The sequence below is a fragment of the Varroa destructor genome, unplaced genomic scaffold (assembly GCF_002443255.2).
Source record: "Varroa destructor unplaced genomic scaffold, Vdes_3.0 BEIS01000002.1, whole genome shotgun sequence".
NCBI classification, from domain to species: domain Eukaryota; kingdom Metazoa; phylum Arthropoda; class Arachnida; order Mesostigmata; family Varroidae; genus Varroa; species Varroa destructor.
The window spans coordinates 710,413-734,517 of NW_019211455.1; the positions used below are offsets into that span (position 1 = coordinate 710,413).

General features: G+C 41.4%; 1 protein-coding gene and 1 long non-coding RNA gene across 20 annotated transcripts in view; one reads left to right on the forward strand and one right to left on the reverse strand.

Moving 5' to 3' along the window:
* Positions 1-19,784, reverse strand: part of LOC147757218 (uncharacterized) — a 26,009-nt gene extending 6,225 nt beyond the window's left edge. Inside the window, exons 1-2 of one of the 2 annotated variants that reach the window (XR_015320451.1) lie at positions 19,666-19,784; positions 18,410-18,520 (exon numbers count right to left, since the gene is read on the reverse strand). This is a non-coding gene — a long non-coding RNA (uncharacterized LOC147757218). Of the gene's footprint in view, positions 1-15,713; positions 18,521-19,665 lie in introns of those variants that run through there. The other variant, XR_015320450.1, reaches the window with a different exon arrangement.
* The window catches only part of LOC111243944 (solute carrier family 35 member F3-like), a 107,697-nt gene that overhangs the window by 48,082 nt on the left and 35,510 nt on the right, over positions 1-24,105 (forward strand). For 16 of the 18 annotated variants that reach the window (XM_086979321.1, XM_022790318.2, XM_086979330.1 and 13 more), the window contains 2 exons: positions 15,283-15,422; positions 19,695-19,954. In XM_086979321.1, coding sequence (XP_086835447.1) covers positions 15,283-15,422; positions 19,695-19,954 — 400 coding nt within the window. The other 2 variants (XM_022790328.2, XM_022790325.2) reach the window with 2 other exon arrangements.

Below are 24,105 nucleotides of genomic sequence, written 5' to 3' on the forward strand. Positions count from 1 at the left end.
TATAGTGAAGTTAAGGTATACAAGGCACCCAGTAGTGGGTAAGGGAGAAGGTACTTGATAAGTATCTGTTCGCTTGACTTGGCCTAGCTTGTCGCTTTTTGGGTGCTGTGTCTTCGTAATTGCTGTGCTTTTCTTCCCTTTTATTCCTCTATAATATGCGTGGAGCGGCTTCGAAAAGGGCTTTCACCTCTGAAGTTAGCAGAATCGTTGGACACTTTCGCATCAGCTCCGATGGCAATGCACAGAACTAAAACGATAAGAGCGTCTGATTTGTTTTTCGTATGCACGTACTATTTTGTCAGGACGTGTAGAAATATTATAGCTTGCGCGTAACACTCGAGTGCATACTACCGATACAGAAGAAACCCGTAGGATATGCATCTCTTGCCTCTTCACTAGGCCACAAACCTCCTGCTACTGCCACTGTTATTGTTGTGCATGCTTTTACCAGGAATTCCCAGGACGTAGAGTGTTTTCTAGGTTGTAAGAGAGAAGCATGGGGAAATTGAGGGAAAAGGGGGCAGAGAAGAGACAAAGTTGGTTCGGAAAACCTGTTGTAGCAAGAAAGCAAGCCCGGCAGCCAGCGTTGCTGCTGCTTCTGCTTTTCTCCTGTTACTGTCCTCTCCTGTAACAGGCCAGGCAGTTGCACCAAGGGGTCTCTTCTCCGAACAATTGCGGCGTCTCGCCGGGTGCGAAGAGAGCCTTTTCTCGTTCCCCACACCCTTTTATGTCCTGATACGATGTTCGGTTGCCATCCTGTGAACTCTTGCGTCGTCTAGCGTTTCACTCGGTCCAATTGTGCGACAGACAGAGTGGTCAGCACCCGCATGTAATAGTACCATCCGCTTGAGCACACTGTGGCGCCTTTCTGACTGTATCTTGTCAAACCCCGGATGTTCTCTATTCCGCTTGGCATAACCTGTTTCAACCTGTTTTGTCCTACGTTACCTTATACTGGCCACCACTGGACCACTAGGACAGCAATTCAACCTTTGTATAAATATACTCTGGCCGTTCTCAGCTGAACATGCTATTCCTGCTGCTCTTACTGCTGTGGCTTATTCTCTACTATGTAATCGCCTATGTGCGCCTGTATGTTTGTTATTTTCACTGCTGTTATTTCTGAGCCGGCGTCTATTATAATTACTGTCTGCTTTCAGTTGCCATGCTTATTGACGCAGTGGTTGTTGTTATCATTGTTAGGGAGACGCTCGCGCGAACTACGTATCCACCCGACGTAAACTTTATTTGAGTAAATAGAACGCGTCTGTTTCATGAGCGGCGGAGTTCGATAGAAGGTAACAATCTTCTGCTACCTGTTTTGGATCGATTGTCAACTTCACGTTCAAACACCAACCCAGTGACACGTCGCGCACAGGACCTCAAGTGAGCATAAAGGCTAACAAAGAATGCAGGAATAAAGATTATCAATCTTTATTCCTCGTGCTTTCGCGAAGGTTCGTAAACGTTCTCCAAGAAGCCAGTTTAGCTGACTTTAAAAATGGCAATCTGCAGAACTTACCGACAAATACATTGCAGATGGACAATGTAAAGTTTCGTCAGTCGCTAAGCTTTTCATTTTGGATAATTTAATATACGAAACAGATTTGTCTCGCGGGAAGTACGCTAACTTAATTACGACTTTATAACACGTTTATATTATAGTCCTTTCGGAATAGCGAAGACAAAAGATCATACCCGAGAGCACGTTTGCTAACGAGACGTGAATAAACGCAACCAAGGATCTTCTCGTTTGCCGTATGACAAATTCTGCCAAACAACACAATTCACCTACTGAAGTTTATGAAGAGAACTTCGAAGAAAATCCATGTCAGCTTGATTGATTCTTGAAAAATATGCAGTTGATCTTTACCGATGTTTTTATAAAGTGGCTAAACAAACAGTCAATAAGTTTTCACGAATTACTAGCACATTATGCAACGAGTCCTTGGCAAGATGAAAATGCAGTGCCCTATAGCGTACTAGGGGGAACGTCGTTAAAGAACAGGTGAGTAATAATACTGACGTTGATCATCAAGTGCTGATGAAAATGGAAAGTGTTTCTAACGTTCAAACGAGGCTCTTTGGGGATAGTCTAAGACGAAATAAACAGTGGCCGTCTATTACAGAGTCTCGAACCTTTTTCAAAGGACTTCAAACCTTAATGAATTATTTGTATTTGAAACTTCCTACCACTCTCAACGCGATGCAATGAAAATCCCAGAGTGTTTCGCTTAGAGTTTACTAGAATTTATCAGACAACGCATACAGGATGGTGGCTTGTTTAGCATATTACATAAGACCGATACAAATTTTTTGGCTATCGCGCTTCTTAAAACCGATGCGCTCTTTAGGCCTTTATCCTTGTGTATTTTAAACTAAAGATTGAAGTTATCGCAAGGAATAAATTTCACATTTGTTTTAGACTGGGAGAAATGAGTGTCAAAAGAACTTCGAAGTACGAAGTGGACCACAGAGGAAATATGGTGCGCGGCCTTTCTTAAACTCCGCTTCATAATTTGATGTCCTGAAGAATCAAAAGGGAAAATGTTAATGAAGTTTGTCGCGTTTTGTATGACCACAGCATAAGACACACGAAAATCTACTGTTTGATTCCGTAATAGCGCAGTGGGTCACGTGTTTGCATGCTAAGAACATAACATAAGGACCCATGATGGTTCAAGGTCGAATCCGAGCGTATACGCACTTTGCTTTGCGCTGGGAGCCAGCCGTCTGAAGTGACGTTAATATAATGTAAAACAAATACCCGATGCACAACGCGGAAAACTATCGACTAATCGGTCCTCTCACTGGATCCATTTCCACTGGCAGCCACAGCAAATTAAGGTAAGGTCCAGAGCTCAACACCTAAAGAAATCTAAAAGACCAATATCGACCTTCAAGATGAATCAATTTTACGTAGAATTCCTCGCCCGTACCCCGTGCGACAACTGTTAAACCATCTATAGAAATCAGAAACAGACATAAAAATAACTTCAGACCTTTCTCGAAATTCCGAATCTAATCATTCCTGTGTAAAAAGATAGGGTTGACGTAAAGCCAAGATAATAGTAGATAATTCATATAACTTATTTATTTAACCCGTGTAGGAGAGACTAAACCACGCCAGAAAGGAATCAGCTATACAACAACGAGGCTCTTGTTTTTCTCGTTGAGATGAGTGCCCAACAGTACCATGGAATCGATATGAATCGGTTTTCTACGATCTCCACTAATTAACCCAATGTTCTTACGTTGCTAACGGTATATCCGTGTGCTGTACAAACGTCATTTCGGAGACAGTAATGAGCGTCAGTGTCGTTGAATCTATTGTTTGTTTACTCTCGTCAAATAATATAGGATCTTTTGATCGTATTTTTTGCCAAATTCGCTTATCTATACTCAGTCAATCATTAAATATGGGAATTAGTTTGTTATATTGATTTGTAAACGACATGATCTTCACCCTTATCTAATATACAGGATACGGTACTTAAATTGGGGCTTTTGCATATGATGATTAATTGATATTTTTCTTTAACGCGACCGTCAATTTCTGAATCAAAAATCTGCTGGGAACTATGTATCAAAGATAATATCGGAAAGAATTTGACTTTTTAGCGTTTTAAATCTAAACCTTAGCGAGAACCTTCTAGTATGTTTCATAGAGATTTTCCTCGGGCCAAAGAAAAGATAATGTCTTTGCTACGACGAGCTTGTTATTTCGTGTCAGAAAGGCTCACCTCTAGTATAGAGCATGGCGGACAAACGCATGCCCCTACGATAAATGGCCCGCCGAAGTACGTTCCAATTTAGATGCTGTGGGCGGAATATATATATATATATATATATTCCTGTAAAGGTATTCCCGCTCACTGGCGCCATCCGTCGACCTCAAACCCGCACCGGCAGCTGTTTTGGTTTGCAAATGTTCCTTGCCACCATCTCTCCCGTATTGTGAGCTTGTGCAGTGTGAACAGGGGTATCGGATGGTCCAAGGCTTTGCCCGAGTCTAGCTGCCCTTTCTTCGTACGCGAATCCAAACGTCTTTGCTTGGTTCCGCCGGCAGCGGCAGAGGGTGTTACTCTCAGCAAGCACAGAAGCGAAGCAGGTGCTATCCAGACCCAGCACCAGTCACTGCCTTGCTTAGCAGATCTGAACAAATTAACTGGTAGCTCGCTACGCACCAGTGGCATGATTCAATTCAAATACAGTAACTAAATAGGCAGCCCCCGGGCCAACTAAACGTATCATATTGAACAGTTCCTGCAGCGAATAGATTTATGACAGAAAATCTGGGTTGTCGTATTTTGCTCGAACATTTATGAGACGTTCGGTAGCAGTCAAATTTTCTCAGTAGACCAAGTATAGGATAGAGCTACTTTAGCCGCTCGGATTGACTCTACAAGCCCACCATTGCCGACGTTATCAAATAGCAATAGCCTTTCGAATTACGTGCGTTCCATCATCAGATCCTCCTGGAACGTAGGCTTTACATGTCGTAGCGCTCTTCACCTACATTCCTTAAATTTGACCTCACCTTGCAACCCGAAAGACCATCGTTTGGAAGGCTACTGGCTTTGAAAATTACTTCATTGGCTACTATAGATTTGCATGCATATATCCAGAGGACGGGCGGTTAAGCACTTGAGAGTAAGACACCTATGGTAACAAGCTTGGTAGATAAGAGGACTATTTCTTCATTTTGTTTTTCCAAGGGTTCGGTAGAGTTCTGTATGTACGAGGAATTTGAAGGAGGCATAAACTTGATTAGAGATATTCAAGAGGTCTTTTAAAGGTGGTCAACTCATAGCCAGCTGGTCACCTGGTGGCCCGTTGGAAGCGCTGAGCGAATTTCAACCCTCAAACTTTTCTATATCCAGTGAGATGGTAAAATATAGACTAAGTGAAACGAAACAGGCAATGGAACGGAGATAGCGCTATTCAAAGGTTCATTATGGAATGGACATAAATAAAAGAAACAACAGAAGCAGCAGTACTGTCGCCGAAAAAGACAGGTTTCGTAGACTGCTTTGTGCCATGCACGTATATAACAACGAAATTATGAATTTCAGCAGTTCCTCTGGCCTATTATAACCTTTCCATCGGTGCAACAGGATTCATTGTAGCATAAAGCGTTTTGCATTATGGTATGCCTTTGAAATGGGCAATATAGGCCGCGGCAAACGACGGCTTTAAGAACGTAGTGTAATGCAAATAAGTCCTAATAGAGCAGTCTGTAAAATACATTTTTAAGGTAGTCGTATTCAAGTGCGCTATGGCATATATGTCTAATTACAATCACATCTAAATAAGCGATCTTCGCCTGGGATCTGACCAACTCCTAGCGTGGTCGTAATGGATATACTCGTATGTTCCTTCATTTAATCGCACGCAATATAGGTGTGTGTACATAATAATTGAAGATAGGTTCGATAAGGAGCAAAGAACATTACTTTTAAAGATAAGACTAACAGGATCTTGTCGACAACGTCTTCGTGAACTCCAGATAGTGCATTCTACTTTTTTTAGTAAAGCAACTTCAATATATTCGTATATATAAATATATACGCTTGACCGCACCTTCGAAACATTCTACATATGCTTGTACTGATCCTGGAAAAGCCGTAGATGTCCGCCAACGGAAGCCTTCTGTAGTTTTCTCCTTTCCGCGTTTAGTATGATTAAGAGATGCCCTGTGAGCTTGACGTTTCGCTTGGTGGCCGCGGCTCCCATCTGGGTTTATAACGCACACCTTGGGGACAGGAAACTTTTCTGAGGCGGGGCTGAGCGATCGTCAGTGTTTGAAATTTCTGAGCGAGATAGCTAGAGACTGGCATCACTGAACAAAATTGAAGAATCGATTAGTTATAGAAATGCACTTCTTCACTCTCTTCCGTGCTTTAAATGTTATTGCTGACTTCGCTGCGACCGTACCCCTTTAAATCCTCGCTGAACCTAAATGAATGAAGGCCTAAAATACAGTGTGCATATACACGGTGTAGAACCATTTAAAAAAAATGTGTCCTCGTTTTTTTTACTATGAGTCACGCAATGGACGGAGGACTATGCGGTTTTGTGTAGTGTCTTTCAATGTAAGCCTACGTCTTTCTTGTTCTCCGACTTTTAATGTCAATAAATACTTTTTTTTTTTTTATATACTACGCAGCAGGATCTCTAAGCTTGCCAAGCATGATAGACTATTAGTAGACCTGGCTATTAGACAAAAATGACAATTAATATTGCCGAAACTGGTAGAAACAGTGAGCGAGTGCTCAAGCAAATGACCGAGACAAGGTTGTAACTGGAGTTAACTAACTACAACACCTAGGAAACTGGTGCCTCCAGTCACATAAGTAGGTGATGTTGGATCTCATAAATAAGGCTCCTGTTACCAGAGAGAACTAGTAAATTTTCGAGTTTGACTGGTCCACCAAGCATATTTCTTTCTTATATCTGAGCAATTGCTGTCTGAGTTGTGTATTTTACAATGTACCAGCACAATCACTTCTCTGAAATGATACAAATTGGTCAGCTATCGTTTTGCAAATTGAATGTCACAGACATTGCTCTTAATAGCGCATTTCTGAAGAATGGTTTACTTTAAGGAGGCAACGGTAGGACACGTACAGCGTCATCCCTAATCGAACAGCCCTTGAAACAAGCTTCCCTGAGGATCTTCTTTTCAAATTGAAGAGATGCTACAGCATATATATATATATATATATATATCTATATATATATATATACAGATTGCCGACAAGGCATCCATCGTCTTGTGTTCCCTAGGTGTCCGCTGGTTGGGTTGAGATTGATTGAACTATGATCAATAACAAAGATCACTAATACAAGCCAACGTTGGATGAGGTAGTTGAACCCGATGAGTTTTTAACACTAGCCTATGCGGTTTTAAGTCGAAATACACTGTGGGCTAGATACACTGCTCACTCTTCGCATCCGCATCGTATTAATACCTGTTCGAGAAATCAATACGAGTAACGTTTCTGGGTTTGTTTTAGTTTTCATTCATAATTGCACTGTGTTCTAGTAGTTAAAGGAAAGAGATTGTATAAGCATGGCAGGAACATTCACGAGCCAATTGATTACCTGCCCAGATAATCGCAATAGAGGTCGCCGTTGTCGATAAAAATAAATGTACAATTTTCTTATCAAACCAACTGTGCCAGTGCCAAAGTAATATTTACCCTTCTGCCATTACATCAACGAGCAGCAAGTTCATATTACTCATGAAGCGTGCGACATAAAACATCGATCATACTACATACGCAATGCTCGTGATACCGAAAAATGCACACGTAAAGTCTTACGACTGTATGAAAGTGTTGTCACCGATTCAGATATTTTCTATTTGTATACCCAGTAGGTGTAAAAAAACGTGCCAGATATCGAGCTTCCGCTACCCGAGCGAGCCACGAGGTTTCTCCTTTATCAAGCTGAATACCTGCGGACATTTGACCGTGTGCTCAGGACGCCAAGTTGGCTTCTGGCCAATTTGTCTAAACCTTTTTCAAATGATAAAAACTAATTTTGTTTGCAATATCGACAACGTCTATCATGGGTGAACTTTTACAAGACTCTCTCATAAAAACGACCCTTCTTCATAGCAGACATTTTCTTGCGAGAAACTGATTTATTCACCGAGCGGCAATCTTAATAACGCTTAGATTTCCGTAGAAGTATTAATAAGAAAAGGCAGAATTACACAGGGAATTTCAGAGAAAAATAACTAACAATGTCTCAAGCCAAACCCTCCGCTTAACATAGCTTTAGTGGGGGGTAATTAGCTACAATCTAAAACTGTGCCTATCTAACGTACATGTCGTTCAGTAACTTTTTAGGTAAACTAACCACAATATTATGCACATACGTTTTCTTATTTTACCTATACTGATATTAGTTCATTGGATACACAGATAATGGGAAAATTTTTGTTAAGAGTTATGCTCCAAAATCCTACGTTTCCATAACTAGGAAAAAATTCAGTTTATCTATAAACTAATAAATTAGACCTTTTGATCTTCATGTTATCCGACATAATTCGTAACTTCCGATAGAAGTCACATTTCCTTTTAACTGAACGCGTTCACTCTTAATTACGGTAGCTCGTTCCTACTAACTAGCCCTATTTGTTAATCAGTGGGCAGCTATCCATCACGATTTGTTGATCGTTCGGCGACCTACGATGTTATATCGTTTTTGCGGACGCCCACCGGCAGCGCCCATAATAAACTATTAGACTAAGCTTTAAAAGAGAGCGATTCTAATGAGCGATTTTCACTTCCAAACGATAGCTTCAACTTCATCGCACCCCTATGGCTCTTCGAGCTAAATATTCTAGCTCTAGAAAATTTTTCAACGTTATATGTTATCGTGTCCGCTATAACATGTCGACCGGTCTCCTGATTAGTTAAATAGAGATCCCTGAAGGTTTCGGAGCCAGATTTGCCCGCACGGCATTTCGTTCGGCTGACTCAGCCGAGTGAAGAGCAGCTGTCTAGACGAAGTAATCGTTAACAAAGCCGAATAATAAAGGGCGTGAGAATGTACCTTCTGTTATCGGTCCTGTGCTCAAAATGCCGGTGAAGGGCAAATGTATACGCAAAGCAAACAACTAAAGAACTGTAGAAACTCAACTTTAAGCCTTATCAATACAATTGCAATAGGGTGTCGTTCCCATAGTTGAGCCCATAGTAGACTCTTTGTTTTGATAATTTCCAATGCGTTTGCGATAGCGTTGGGTAGTTGTGTGCGACTTAAACCTTTGGATAAACTCTACGGTTTCTACTGAAAATTCTGTATTTTGCTCTATTTAGCTTTACACGACTTCCTGCTACCGATTTTCATAAGCGGGACTACGTTACAAAAACAGTCATTGCTTCTGTAGGGTATCGCTGTTTTTAGATGGTTACTTACAATGTAAGTTCGGTTTGCTACAGCAGAAGGCGAGCGATTTGATTTATAGGAATGGGTTCGTCGCCGGAAATTATGCACCGAAACAGGGCAGAGCAAATATGAGCCTAGCTATTGGTTTTTAATGGGAGCTGGTTGCCTATTGTTCATGAGAATGTGGCCAGGTATTTCGGCCTCGGGCCTTTAAACAAAACTTCCCTAAAACCAACTATAGCCAAAATCAGTTTACGTCCCTGCTGATTCGTCCTAAATTGACCTCGAGCTGCTGGCCATTCCTGCCCGATAAATGTTTTTTGGCCCCGTTATAAAGTTGGCACTTTGTAGCTTTCTAGTTATATTGGCTAAGTCTGACTGTCATTTGGATGTGTAACCCATTGCCGAAGAGGGCCATATACCGCTTATAGGTATCTCAAACCTAATCCTATAGCACAAATACGTTAATACTGTTATTAAACCATTGTCGCTTTTTCTATAAATTGTGTTGATTTACGAAAGCATATTTTAAGTCGATAGGATATCTATTAATGTAAAACCTTTAGCCAGGTGTCGCCTGTATCTATCTATGTAGACTACAAGCTCGTTTTTTGGTCGCGACTATTTTATGCCTGAGAAAAACGACATCCAGTGCCTTTATTATTACCATCCAGAATTTAGAAAGTTAGTTGGCTTTATTTTTTTGTTTTGGTTGCTAATTTAGACCAGGGACTGATAAGTAACACATGACTCAAAGCGGCGAGATTGGATGTTATCGTCGTTGCTCTTAACTAAAACAACGTTAGACTATCCAGTTGGCTGGTATCGTAGTAAATACTAGTGAAATTCTATTTTATTGTTTAACATAAATCCAATATTTCTCCAACAAGTAACCTTCATTAAAGTGTTTCGTTATAATAAGGTATCAGCAACTAACGACTAGACACGTACGGCAAAGGCTGAAAGTGATAGTAAATTTTATATATATATATATATATATCGTTAGAACTAGCACCTTTTACAAAAAATATATATACGTCTTGTTAACAGCTAAAATTCTGTTCTATTATTCAACTCTGTATACATGCAGAACAAATAAGGCTTGCCATGGCAGACCATTGTTCGTACCGGTGTCCTTCTTTCACCTTTCTTCTTGTGTAGGCTGTTTGTCCTTAGTACTCGCTGCCCGCAATGCTATTGCAGTTTCTGGTAGAAGGCTTGTGCTCTTGCGCATGCTATATAAGACGCAGAAGCAACTCGGGCGCCAACGGGCAAGAGGGCGTGAACAGGGTGTTGCTGTGCTTGCAACTCTTAAATAGATAGAAGTAATGGCAAAAGTGAACGACCAGGCTTCGTTTACGTCGCACTAGAAACAAGTGTTATAAATCAAAGTTACACGAATCGGCGGCCTACCACGACAATTTTTCGTGACTGTAGACACGTTTGTAAAAGAAATGGGGCAACTTTCTGTGTGCTGCCGTATTGATCTATATGAGCATACAAAGGAACGCGAGACGAGGCCTTGCCTTGCCAAGTGAACGGACTTCAAGAGTATCGATGACCTACTGGCCGGCGCGCAAACAAACGGATACGATGCGTAGAGAGAGCAGGAGGGCGTCGAGATACTTGCGCAGATCGTGGATTTACCTCCCTAACTGTCTAACTAACTGCAACTATAACTATAGCTTTAGTAAATTGAAAGACCTACAATGATCTATGTCCGTGGACCATGGCAAATACCATGATTTGTTACGGAAAGGTTCGTTGAACGCACGACTAGCAGTATATTGGCATTGGCCGACAACTCTCCTTGCCCCTCTTAAGCACTTAAAGGACAAAACAGCGCCGCAAAAAAGCCTTCGGCCAAAAAAGACCCGTAAGTTAAAAAGTAATCCAAGAAGAACGAAGTGACAATTGACGGTCGGCACCAGGAACCAAATCATGAGTACGACAACAAATCTGCTTTTGCCGATGAACCGCCAAACAGTCATTACTGCAGCGAAATATCCGCTAACAGCAGACGCATTAATTAAATTTAGACGTTCGTACAACACAATTCTATTGCTCTAAACACAAATATATATATATATATATATATAAGAAGTTAACAAACGCTTGAACGGAAATTGACAAGCAGTGTCGTTAGAGGATTAAGCTCCTACTTCTGCAACAGCAAAGGCTGAAGTAGCGAACGCACCAAGTGAAGCAGTCTCTTTAAGGGAACCTGACTGTGACAGTTCGGCTATAGCCACTGCGCACTAATTAGTCGAGGCTGGGAAGAGCAAAGGTGATCGATCCGGTCGTCATGCGGTCGGATAGAGACGAAAGCGCCGTCCAAGCTCGTCCGAATCTGCCTTTGCTACTGCTGGTGCAATTGCGGCCGATACAACAAAGCAGCAATGGTGTCCGGCGCTCGAAGCCTCCTAATGATGTCCACAACGCCGCTCTTACTCTCGTCAGCAGGCAACAGGCTGCAAGGGCTTTGCAGTATAAATATCGACCTATCCGGCTTTCGCTTGGCCTGCTGCTACCGCGTCTGTTGACGCACCGTCTAGCACTCCTATCCAACTGAAGTTGCTCCTGTTGCCATTTGTATTGCCGCTGCTTGTGTCACTCTAATTAACCTTCCAGTGTTGCTGCCGCTTCTGCTGTCCTATTGCCCACCGTGATCCTGGGTTAAAGTTGACCACAGCCACTACGAACCGCTTGGCTAATAGTCGTACATTCATCTTTCGCTACTGACAAGTAGCGCCACCGCTCATATGGCGCAATTGCCAATGCTACAATCTCTGTGAGTACGTCTCGTCTGCTCAGAGTTGACGTGGCGTCTGAAGATCGCTGTTTGTGCCTCCTCTACTTGAACGGCGAGGTCCCAAATTCACGCTGTTTCGATGCTATCAAATAATAATAATAATAATAATAATAATAAGCAACAGAAACATTGTACGCTAGCAGATCCACCTAGCCTTGCACCATCATCGATAGAGCTTTCCACTAAGCTTTCCTGAAGTGATCGATAGACCCATTTTTGGTCGTCACTCGCTGCAGTGCTGCCAGCAAATGTTGCATCGATTTCAATAGCAACCTTGCTTCGTCAGCCCCCAAGTGCCGCGCAAACCGCGTCCGAGTCTTGGCAACGCTCCAAAGTTGTTTGCTTGGCCCCTAGACACGTTACCACCAGTCGAATTTAGCAGTTGTTGTAGTAATGGTAGACAGCCAAATTTCTCCCCGGTGGCAATTGCTGAGCCGTACCCCATCGTGTTTTCCCTCGACTTGCCTAGCCGTTTCACTTGCAATCCTAAGTCCTTCGACCAGACCTAGCATTGCTATTTTTTTTTCGCCATAGCTGCTGGTGTTGTGTGAGTGCGCATCTGCATAACGAGATTCGTTGCAAGGCGATGGTATCGTTGGTCCCTCGAAGGGTCGTAATGTCGCTTAATCGATTGTGAGGATTGGCCCAGACTTCTCGTCTGAGCCTGCTGTCCCCACCGATGCAGCCACGAGCCAATTCGACCCTTACACACTAGGAAACCGAAGCCAGGACACAAAAGAAGGCTGGCTTTGTGCCAACCGTAGGTTATAGCAGTTAGTGCAACCAATGGACGGGCGTTACCCAAAAGGGAACGGTGTCTCCCAGGCTTTGCACAACTCCCGATATCACGGCCATGAGCTGGGTCATTGCTGCAACGACATAACTGAACTAACCATAGTAGGAAGCGTCGTGCGCGCACAGCAAGCTAGATGCTAACAATAAGACGATTTGTGGTTGAAAGGACGTGCCTAGTCTTTCTACAATACATGCGCGATTGGGATCATAACAAAAACAGTGCATAAGTACAAATGCTAACATGGTTTTGTCTGTACATGTTAATCTCAGCTGTAAGTCGGACCCTGTAATCGTGTCCAGTGCTTGCCAGGATAGCCGTTCGAGTGATGAGCACCAAAGGCGAGCTCAAGGTATTAGTGTTATCAGGCGGGAATCTATGCCAACACTATGCGGACATCTCTGCTGTATTCGTCCCCGTGACCGTTATTTTCATAATAGTGTACGATCGAGAACGGAGCCGGGAATTAATGAACCGCTTTTAGATGAGCGTCAGAGAAATTCAGGTGTGTCTGTGTTTGTATAGACGATCGGCCCGAAACGGATATACTGAATCATTTCTGTAGACGTGTGGATGATCCCATCTGATTAAGCTGCAATGCATAATCTCTGTACTGTTCACGGATAACAATGGGAGTATTACAGATAAAAATCGAATTTTACGCATAGATTAAATGAAAGAAGGTTGTTATTAAGTGGCAAAACGGTATTTTACGGAACATATACACTATGTTCTGCCAAACCCGTTCTGTCTGTTTTAACGTCCAAGTTCTCTTTTCTTTTGTTCATTATAGGAGTAGATGTATGGCTAGATAATACAGCATAAATAATGTGCGATAAGGGCCAACATTTATCTACGTATTATTGCGTACTGAAAGCTTTGTGGTAGATTTATTGTTTAGGTTGGCTTTTGATGAAAAAAAAACCGTTACATTTAGCAAGCTGTGCTATTTTAAGCATTAGCGAAGTTATTATTACTTTATTTTATTAAGAAAAATCTAAGCACTCCGTTTCCTTTGAGGTCCATTTGAACTTCTATTTGTATAGTTCATGTTTTTTGAAAAATATAGTTGAATTGAACTTGTTTTTAAAATTTAAATCCCGATGTGCCCGATCGGAAAAACTGCTAATAAAGGTAGTGTAATATATAATGCCGCATGGTATCTGAAATGTACTGCACGACATCTCGTACAGGTGCACGTGGCCGTCAAAGAATCAAAGCCCATCGTCTCAAATAAGATGCAACGGCGTACCGCTTTTTTCTGTCTAGGCCTTTCCAGGCTTCGTGAGTCATAGCTTCCGTATCATAAAAGTCAGGACTGATCTTCCCTGTCGCCTGCTCCCATGTGCTGATCAATTCCGAGTAGACAAGGGTGGTAGAAAGCTTGAATTTGCGTTGCATGCCCTCTATAAATATGGGCGTGCCGCTTAGAAGGCACACGTGTCTGTTCCATGAGGAGCGATGCAAGCCTTTGGCATGGTCCAAGAAAGAAGCTTCACTCTCGGCCAAATTTGTTGAGCGATTTCGAGGAGAGGTATCTCCGTACAATTCGGATTCCGTAAGAAGCAATCGGGATCATACTTATTTCGTACAAAGCTAGCATCATGCGCAAACAAAGTCTAGAAAGTATACTTCCATCTATCGTTTGCCGCACCCTGTCCGCGATGTACTGTGCGGAAATTTAACCTTTCGCAAGCAAAATTATCCCAGAATACTCATTTTTACATTTTTGGGTTTATAACACAAATATACTTTTTAAATTCGAACTATATATTTAGTCTTTATTCCCTACATCATTACTGTGCTATAGAATTGTCGACATAGTATTGACATTTAATTAGCTAGAAGTCACATTTACAGTGTATATATATATATATATATATATATAGTTGAGTTAATACGAATGTCATTTGAAAGCTGAAATTTGCAGTAGAATTTTTCAAAGACCCATACTAAGACCTGCCTTGAAGATGAGTGTGAATTTTTAAAAAATCGTCACATTTTGCAATTTCATTACAACAAAGGCACAAATACAGGCCATGCCTATAAAAAAAATTGTGATGCTTATGCTCAATGTAAACTATCGGAAGAAACTGGCCAAAGTTGGTTTGAGTTCTAGAAAGCTCGACGTCAAAAATCGTCCGTGTAGTGGTGGTAGGTAACGTACAGAAAGAACTGGTGAAACTTTTACAAAAATCGGGATAGATAAACACATGATCAGCCATGAGCTCGTTTAGAAATTAAGCATCCACTCTCCAAACAAATTAAAACCATGTGAAGAAAATTGGCTACAAAAAAAATGTTTAAGTTTCACATAAATTGATAAAAAAAAAAAAATTCTACTAAAAAGAATACTAATTCTATCCGCCAAACTGGACAGAAGTAGATCGAAGTCAGACTATTTCAACTAAAACGAGTGATCATAGTTGGTACAAAAAATATACAATGTACGACTTTTCTACCAAATAATATCATCCCACGGTATTGTTACAAAGTAAAATACCTCAAGATGCACAGCATCAAACATGACTTTTCCGATTCGTCCGTTAATAATAATAATAAGCAAAAAATAATTTAGCTGTGAATGAGAAAATTATGTGAAAAGGCACGAAAAAAAGGTCACAATGAAGTCCGCTTGTTTTTTTTTTCTGTACCTTTCCTCTGGCAATCTGACGGTGACTTGATTCGATTACCTCAGGTCGGTTTAGGGAAATAGCTATGTTGCGATTATAGATATTTTCTACTGTGCATTTTTATTACATGTATATTTCAGCATTTGTGGGTGAACAACTAGCACAAGAAATTGCCGTGAGTCGCAAATGTTGTACGGAGAATTCGAGAAAAGTGGCTGCCGGAGTCCTCATGACGGTACTAATTGCGCTCAGTTGGGTCGGAGCCGCACACTGTCTAAAGGTAGGGTTTAGGTTAGCAGCAGCTAACCATTTCGCCTATCGATGTTTCTCACATTGTTGTCGGAAAAGCTTTATGAATCGTGTGCTCACGATGCCGAGAGATTGGGCTTTTTGTGGGCGGTGACGGGACCCTACCAAGGTTACTTTCAACCACATTGGTGGACGTTCATCGTCGACGCACATCTATACTGAAAACGATAGCTTTTTTTGGGATAGATTGCATGCTGGTATATATTTATGTAAAGCGGTCATATCACTAGCTTACATTCAGATATAACGAACTGCGAACATATAAATAGATAGATATCTTTATTAGCTAATTGTGAATTCGTAAACATGAACATGCAACTAGGCGTTTAAGATACAGGTCTTGTATTGGCTTATGGGGCGTCACAACAAACGTTTCCTGCTTGCCGACTAGTGATCTGGCCGGATCGTCAAGCAAGATCAGGACAGGCCCCTTTAATCGGCACCTTGGACGCAGAACATCATGCATTTCGATTACTTCAAGGGGCATTCTAGGACAAATTATGTTGACTGTTTAGAAAATCATTCAGATTTAGGTCGGTGCGACTTTGCAGTGTTAATTCAATAGAAAAAGGGGCATACATCTTCAACAGAAGTAGATCTGAGAGCAGAAAAAATGAAACAATTTCCAGTTCACACACGATAAGAATACAACCTCTAAGCCGGGAAACTGATAAGAGTATTTTAATCGACTGAGGGTTAAACGTGTTATGTGGAGTATTACACATAATTCATTTCACTTGTGATCGTGTGTTGGATTTGCGCAATAAAAAAAAATAACCTAATTCCTAGCAACCTAACTCACTCAAAAGTTGTCCAATACCAAAAAAAGGCTTTTTTGAAAAGTTACAATTCTGCCCCATCAGTTGAATGCAGCAACAGGTTCGCCGTAACGGCTCTCCACATAAATTGAGCTGTCTGTTCTATTTATGAGGACCTGAATAAATAAATATAAGCAGAGCTTGTTTTTTAGCAATAGTTAGAGCATAGACGTCAAACGTTATGACACGTCTAACAGACAACATTCGTATTTGGCTATCAACACTATCTTTTGCTTTTTTGCAACGAGAAGACGTCTAAAATCAACATGTTAAGACACGGCTGCCAACGATCCAAGGGCAGTGCCCATAAGTACTAATGTAACAATATTGAAAATAATAATGATTAAGCGAAAAGTTTAAAAAAAGAGACAGAAAAATAAGAACGGACATTACTTATGCACCAGCTTTACGATATAGGCGGTCCCCTCAGTTCCCTTAAGCTCGCTCTCTGATCTCTACATGAACTAAGAGGCTTAGGAATCGCTTATGGACTAGGTTTTCAGTGCTCTTAGTACTATGCTTTACTGTTTCTCGTGAGTCTTAATGCAGAGCTCGATTTTGGGGAAAATTTTAATTGGCGCGCATTTCAAACCAGTTTCACGTTTTACCGACGTATATCTGCTATGGCCGATTGCAGGACTTGCAGAATAAGTTCAGAAACCAGCTCTTCGGGTGGTATTGGTTCTATCTTAGCTTATTTGTGTCGACAATGCAACGACGCCAACAACACAGATGGTTTCCTAGAGCTAGGCACAAGATAGGAATACGTTTTGCGTTACTCGAGCACCTTCTGCGACATCGTGCCTAATAAGAAAACAGTGGCAAGAACCGTTGTCAAAAGTTCTGAGCTACCGGCACCTGTGAAAAGTGACCGCAGTGTCATTCTCAGCAAGTCCCTAAATTTTTATTTTAATAGTTTACACACAGAAATTCTTAAGGCAATAGCAAAAATGCAAATTTCGTGCTGAAAGAAACACCCCCGGATCGAAAAAACTTGAGAGCCCCCAATTTCATTCACGGTATCTCTCAGCTGGAGAAAAGTTGAATGAGATGAAGGCGGCCTGTAAGAATGCTCTATGGTCGGAGCTGCCATTGCTGTTGCCTGACAGAAAATCTACGATAGAAACTCGTAAAATTTCTAAAGAAGAGAAATACGGCGATGCCGAGCAATTCGCATATAAGCAAGCACACAAGTTGCCGGTGGCGTTCCGCATATGTTCTATCGTTGTGGGAACTGCAAACCAAACTCCCGCTGTGATCTTCACATTATAAACAGGTGATGCTGATGGTCATAACGTAGTTATTGTATTGCAGTCTTGATCTCGGGTAAGGCAGTAGTACGGCAAAATAGCATTTGGATAGTCTACTACTAAATACAGACGGCTGGAATGAATTCACGGTAAAAAATGCTATAAAAGTTCGTAGTACTCCGTTAATTGATCGAGAAGATAAATAGCAAAACGTAAACATAGTTTTTACCATGTTGAACAGTTGTATAGACACTGGAGTAAACGTCAGTTGTAGTTAGTATTAGTTAGACGCCCGACATCGAATTTGTGTAGCATACATTATTCAGTCTATTATGCTGAAATATAAAGTAAGAGACAGACAAATCAGATTATAGGTGTCGGAAGTTGATCCGCACTCGCTAAATCGATCACGAGACGTTACCGCTGCGGTTTAACCATTCTTGGCCATGTTTGAAACTAAATGTCACACTTATGCTTTGTTACTTGTTTTATATTTCGAACAAGATCATTTTGAAATTTGCTTGATTTCAGTTAGTCGCATAGGTGGCATAGACAAGCATCCTATCCGCCCATCAGTTACTAGCGAAACTAATGGGGTACACACAGAATAAGTTAGCCTTTACCACAGAAATTTCCGTTTTGAAATTGAAGTTTAATTAAGGCCTTCTTCAATGAAACGTACAATATCATAGCATATTTCCCTTTCACGCAAACAAATAATTCAGGTCAACTAGTTAGCGTCAGATCAGGCATTTTTGTTTGTATCATTTTTGATCTTCAGCTATTTGTTAGCGCTTATTCCCAACAGCAATACTGGAAGTCACGTGTTTTATTGGCTTGTAGTCAATCAACGAATAGTATTAGGTTTGATATGACTCTAATAACTCGACCTTTCCAAGATGGCCTCTTGTTGTCCTTTCCCTACGACGCACTGCGACGTACTCCATCTCTGCATATGCCCACTTAAATCGCTAGCGACCAGTCGGACTGCCCGAATAAATCTGAAAGATCACCAGATTATGAAACACAAGAGATTATGAACACAAAACAGGTACTAGATACTGACAACACGAAACATATTGGACAATCGGATAATACGCGTGTCTGCGCGACGGATCGTTGCTAGAGGTATAAATCAGCACTGCCATAATCCTAAATACGCTGGTTTTCAGTGGTGGAACCATCAGAGTTTTAATTAGTTCACGTCCAAGTAGCATCCATCCAGGGGGGCTCTGATAGGGGGCTAAGGAATTAAAACTATGATTAAGCACAGAGATCATGTATGATATTTACCACTTTTAAGTTCTTCAATTTTTAGGGAAAAAAATTAGACATAGATCGTCGATTCAGTTTAAAGGCAAAACGTAAGTCTATGTGCCCTACTTGGTTAATTTTGAAAAATTTTTTTCCAGAATGCCTCGACGAGTTCGCTTCAGAGGTAAAGCTCTGAATTTAATATTTTCAATCTCAAGGAGAAAATCGCCGTCTGGGACTTCCATTTTTGTGATATGTGCTTTGTCTTGAATGGACTTCACCTAGCCTATCGGAGGTTAAGCGTTACTTCTCTTTCATTCCTCACCGATACTATTATATAGGTGTACATACGATTATACCACTAAATGAAGTATTACATTTATTATACATAGGCTACGCGCTGGCCAGGGAAAAACAAATCTGTCAGCTGTTGAAATCTGACATTTCTAGCTGTCCAGTCGATGCAGCTAAACTCTACATTCTTAAGTTCGTAATGTAGCTCTTACGCCGTCGATAGCGAAATGATTTCGGCTTTGGGATTATGTAACTGAAAAGCGGTGGATCGAAGAGGGGCACAGCTGCAATCTTTATTAACTGTTAATAAAATTGCTAACATTCTCGGTTATACCGGTTAGGTCCTTCAGGTTTTTCTATATAAAGCATACTGTTTTTAATAGTCAGTGTAATTTCATCCGACTAAGGATATGCAAAAACGTCAAAAACATGCCATGTTAATAGTTCAATGTTGTTATTGTAGGGATGTTTTACAAAAACGTTTGATGCAGACTATGGCTGCAATGATTGCCCTCATCAACAGGTACCGATGAGTTTAGGTACACCTTCAACAATCGTGTCATCATTCTATTATGGTTATTAGGGTGACTGTTATTACCTTGGTGATGTGTTTGCCTTCCCTAACAGGGCACATACAATCGACCGCGAAATCGGACGCGCCTCTTAGATGATACAGGGCTGGTTTCGGGCCAGACTACGTTAGAGCTCGGGTCGTCTAGCAACCAAAGTGACGAAATAACACAAGGCAACGATGTAGCGGACGGCCTGCCATTTGACGCGCCCTTCTTTACCACGTGGCTCTGCACGGCGTTCAACGTTTTCTTTTTGCCCGTCTTTTTGATCGGGCGCCAATGCTGGTCAAGAGGAACCACTTGCCGAGTTATCATGTAAGTAAAATAGAATCCCTGTTTATGTATTACTGCGTGGTCGTAGTGACGAGTGTAATATTCTGTGATAATTATAAATCTGACATTATTCGTTTTATAGCAGAGCTACTCTATCAGGACTGGCCTGGCAAAATTATTTCGACATCTCTCTTGTTTTTAAAAAACAGACTGATCGGCGGGCCTAGTAGGCCGACCTTTAAACCTTGTTCGCGGCACGTGAGCTCCGTCTGCTACGGCGATCAGCGGCAAACTTACCATAGTGGCTTTTGAAAGTAGCATTACGTCGGCTCTTATATGAACTGTTTTAAACAGATTCATCTAAAACATATACTTTGCCATAGACAATAATTAGGTACATATATATAATTTACCTGTAGGATCTAGGTTGCAGCGTATGCACATGCAGGGTATGCTATGTGAAGTGTATTATAGGGAAACTGATTGTTTATTAATGAAGTGCGTGATATCATTACATTTGGTTATTAATCAACTAGGGATCTTATCGTTGCTAAGAACCTACGTCTTGAATTGTATCTGGTTCGCAAGGTCTTACCTAGTTTGTATGAATTATTTTGCAGGGGCATAGCTTGTAATGATAGTTAGACGGGTAGCACTCGTAAATTATGCAGCAGTGATAGCTAATACGTTAACCTAGGCTAAAAAGATCTTTGCAGCAAGGGCATGTCCCATTTAACAAAATAGGTTATAATACCTGCATGACTAGCTTCCTCTTTTGTTGTTTGTCAATTTGAAAGCACAGAATCCTTATATGCCTACAAGGTTTTTACACCTTTTTGTGCAGTTCAAGCGGATTTAACAAAATCTATTCTGCTTCTCCTATACGCCCCGTGGCTGTAGCATCCGAAAACGAAATGTATATCCCGTCTGTTATATGTGTTATTGCTAGTGGTATTTGGTTATCCGAGAGTAAAACCTGCTTTCGATCCGCATACGTCTATTTGATGCCAGCTGAGATGGCAATCCATTTGCATCTGTTGGATGTTGGGCCTGCAGGTTGATTAGGACTGCAGATGTCGCCAAGACTTCGGCCGGAAGTAGACTTGAGACGGCGGAAACCGAGACGGGAGAAATCAATGAATCAATCAATATTTAAACCATCTTTGCAGGCATGGAATTCAATACCTACCGAGAAACAGGTGATGACTCTCAACTTTTTCTGTGACATACTTTTAGCAATGGAGATGGTCGGAGGGGAACTGAATGTTCTCAGCTACACCTGCGTGAACTCTCTGGCACGCAGTGGGCCATTATCGTACCGTAACTACTTAGCATACCGTGGTGGGGTTGGTATTTCAAAAACCGAGCAGAAGCAGTCCGAGATTTCCCCGTAACTACATGTGCGATTCCCTAAAAGATAATAAGACTTTTTAACATTGCGCGCTAAACAATATGATGAACATAAGGCTTCGCCAATGACTGGAAGGTATTTGGTAAATACTAGCTCATCAGATATGGTGTAACCGTAATAGGAATGTGTCTGCAATCATGGCTTAATTGTAGAGCAGCGCATCTATTCACTGAAACATTGATGAGGTAGGACCTCTTTTAATTCAGCTTATTATTATTTTTATTGTACGTACGCCTGCATTAAACGTAACGTTATGTTCGCTGTTTTCATTGTGTTCAAGCTATAACTTGTCAGCTGAAACCATTTCTGATCCATATACGCGAGTGAAACCTTAACAGGTGCAAAGATGAACATGTCTGATTTTTGTCCTAAATATAACATCTTCCTGGTAAAAAAAGAGGCAACCAGATTTGAAGAATTAAGGATATGAAAGAGTGGACTAAGTCTGTTTAAAAAGAGCCTTTTTCGATCAGGTACAGTGATAGCTGTGCTTTTTCATTTTCTTGGTGTTGTGAGCGGTATAAGTCTGGCGCCATCTCCGATCTTTTCGAGAAAGGGGGGATCTTTGCGACGTGGCTGATACATACGTACGCCCAGACTTGAAAAACACAACCCATAGGGTTTAAATAGCATTAATAGACAAGAATGAAAGCTAAGTTTAACATGAGAAGCCTCGATGCCAGTTGGACATTCGACGGACCTCGTCTGCATGTCGAGGTCTGTGGATTCCCAAACCTGAATATCGGGAATATGAGGTCCAATACAGCAGTAAATGGCAAAAACGTATAGACTTGTTGCTACTCGTTACAAATCGTAAACACACGAATTAGATGCATCCGTGCACCCTATTCTGTCTTTTTTCCCATCGGTTCATTTTCTGTATCAATAACTTTGTGGACACAACTGTGCCAGAAGAAGAAACAGTCCGTCTTGCTCAGTGGCTACAGACTTAATACTCTGGTGGCTGGGTCGCTCAGCAACATCGAGAACAGTCCGACCGACCCACGACAAAGCATCACTATTACGCACTTAATAAAGAGAGGAAACAGAGGAATTGGTCTTCTCCCTTACCATTGACATAACAACTAGTTGATAGAAATAGTAGCGACTGTTTTTTAGCTCATTGGCGACGTCATCAGCGTGAGTAGACCGAATGTGAACGCCTTTAATCTCCTGTGCATCTCCCGCCCATTTATAGGCTCTGTCATATTTAACTACGGCTCTGTAGCTACCTAAGCTAGATTAGGGTAGGTAAAAAAGGTAGAGACAAACGCTCCTTTTTAGAGCTTAGCTGTAGATCTGGTCGTCACTCAATCTCACCGGGTTACCCCATGCTTTTGCTAAACGGGCGCTGCTGGTTCCTGCCCTGGAGGCGAGGGGGATTGATAGCAGCGGCAAGAGGGTACGGCAATGGCATTCAAATGACAACACGCATCCTTTGGATTTACACCCGTTGCAACGATTATATAGATATAAAAATATAATAATTCAAGTGCATGAGGGTATAGTAGACCCATGGAAGACTTAAAAATACATGCGCAGATACGACTTTGCGTAGATATCGTTACCTTAACAAACGACAAGTACGTGCTCCCTTTTATAACGGCGCAGGAAACCGATATTCAAATGTCGGTGTATCGCGTAAATCTATCATGTAAGAATCTGAAGTCTGATAGTACTCGGAAGCAAATAAAAACTTGAAGTGCAAACGTATGCGAAAATACTTCGGCCGCACTCTGAATATGTAAATGCTGCGTCAGCAACGCACCCTCGAGTCGTGATGGTAGCAGTAATAATAATATTAAAATCTACATATGGAAAGCACTAAGAACGTACGTCGCTAATTAATAAATTTGTGACATCTTTGTTCTTCCGGAATCCGCTTCTCGTCTTGTATTACTTGTCTACTGCTAATTTTCCAGCAGGAATTCTTTACTAAGCCCTAATATATGATTTCCTGAGTCACTCTTAGAATCGCCTTTGTGAAACGGAACGTTCAACTGTCTTAAACCAGTGATTGATGATACAAGAACTTTGTCCTTTTTTAGATAACAATAAAGATGTATTTAAGTGGAAATGCGTTTCAAATAGTACTTTTTCGTTGTTAAAAGACAAGCTTACGGTAGCTATTTGCTGCGTATACGTGCTGGCACTCGAACCACAACCCAATTATTCTTGCTACTTAGAATAGGTCCACACGCATAGACAGTATTTACCTCGTTCTATAGACTTCAGTTATAGACTTTCGCGAGTGAGGACCCTACGTCGCCTTCGCAACACTAATGCACTGAAAACTGACAACGGCTTTCACGTCCTGTGGCTCAGGGTTGCCCATCTCAGGGCTGCCAAATCCTAGTAGTATGTCGCTTTCTCCTAGCCAGTGTTTTTCTCTTTTGCTGACCCTCTGTTCCCTTCTTTATTTTTCCTTCTTCTTTCGTCCTTACCTTTTGTTCTTGACTGTCAGTGGCGAGCGCGGGTCGAGAAGCGCAAGCCTTTTCCGTAAGCATGCAAGGGGCTACTCCCCGACATAGTTGTATTGCTGCGTTTCCGTGTCAGAAAGTACTTGGGTTGTACGAGCAGTGCCTGGAAAAGCATGAGACACCCATAGCTCTGCCTCTGAAAGAGCAACGAAGGGACATCCATGTTTCCGTCGAACAGCAACTTCCCCGGCAAAAACTGCTCCCCTACAATTATTATTTATAATAATATTACTATTAAGAGGTCGCCTCTTTACGTAGCGAGCGGTAGGTGGTAGATCTTCCCAAAGTGTTCACTGTTGCCG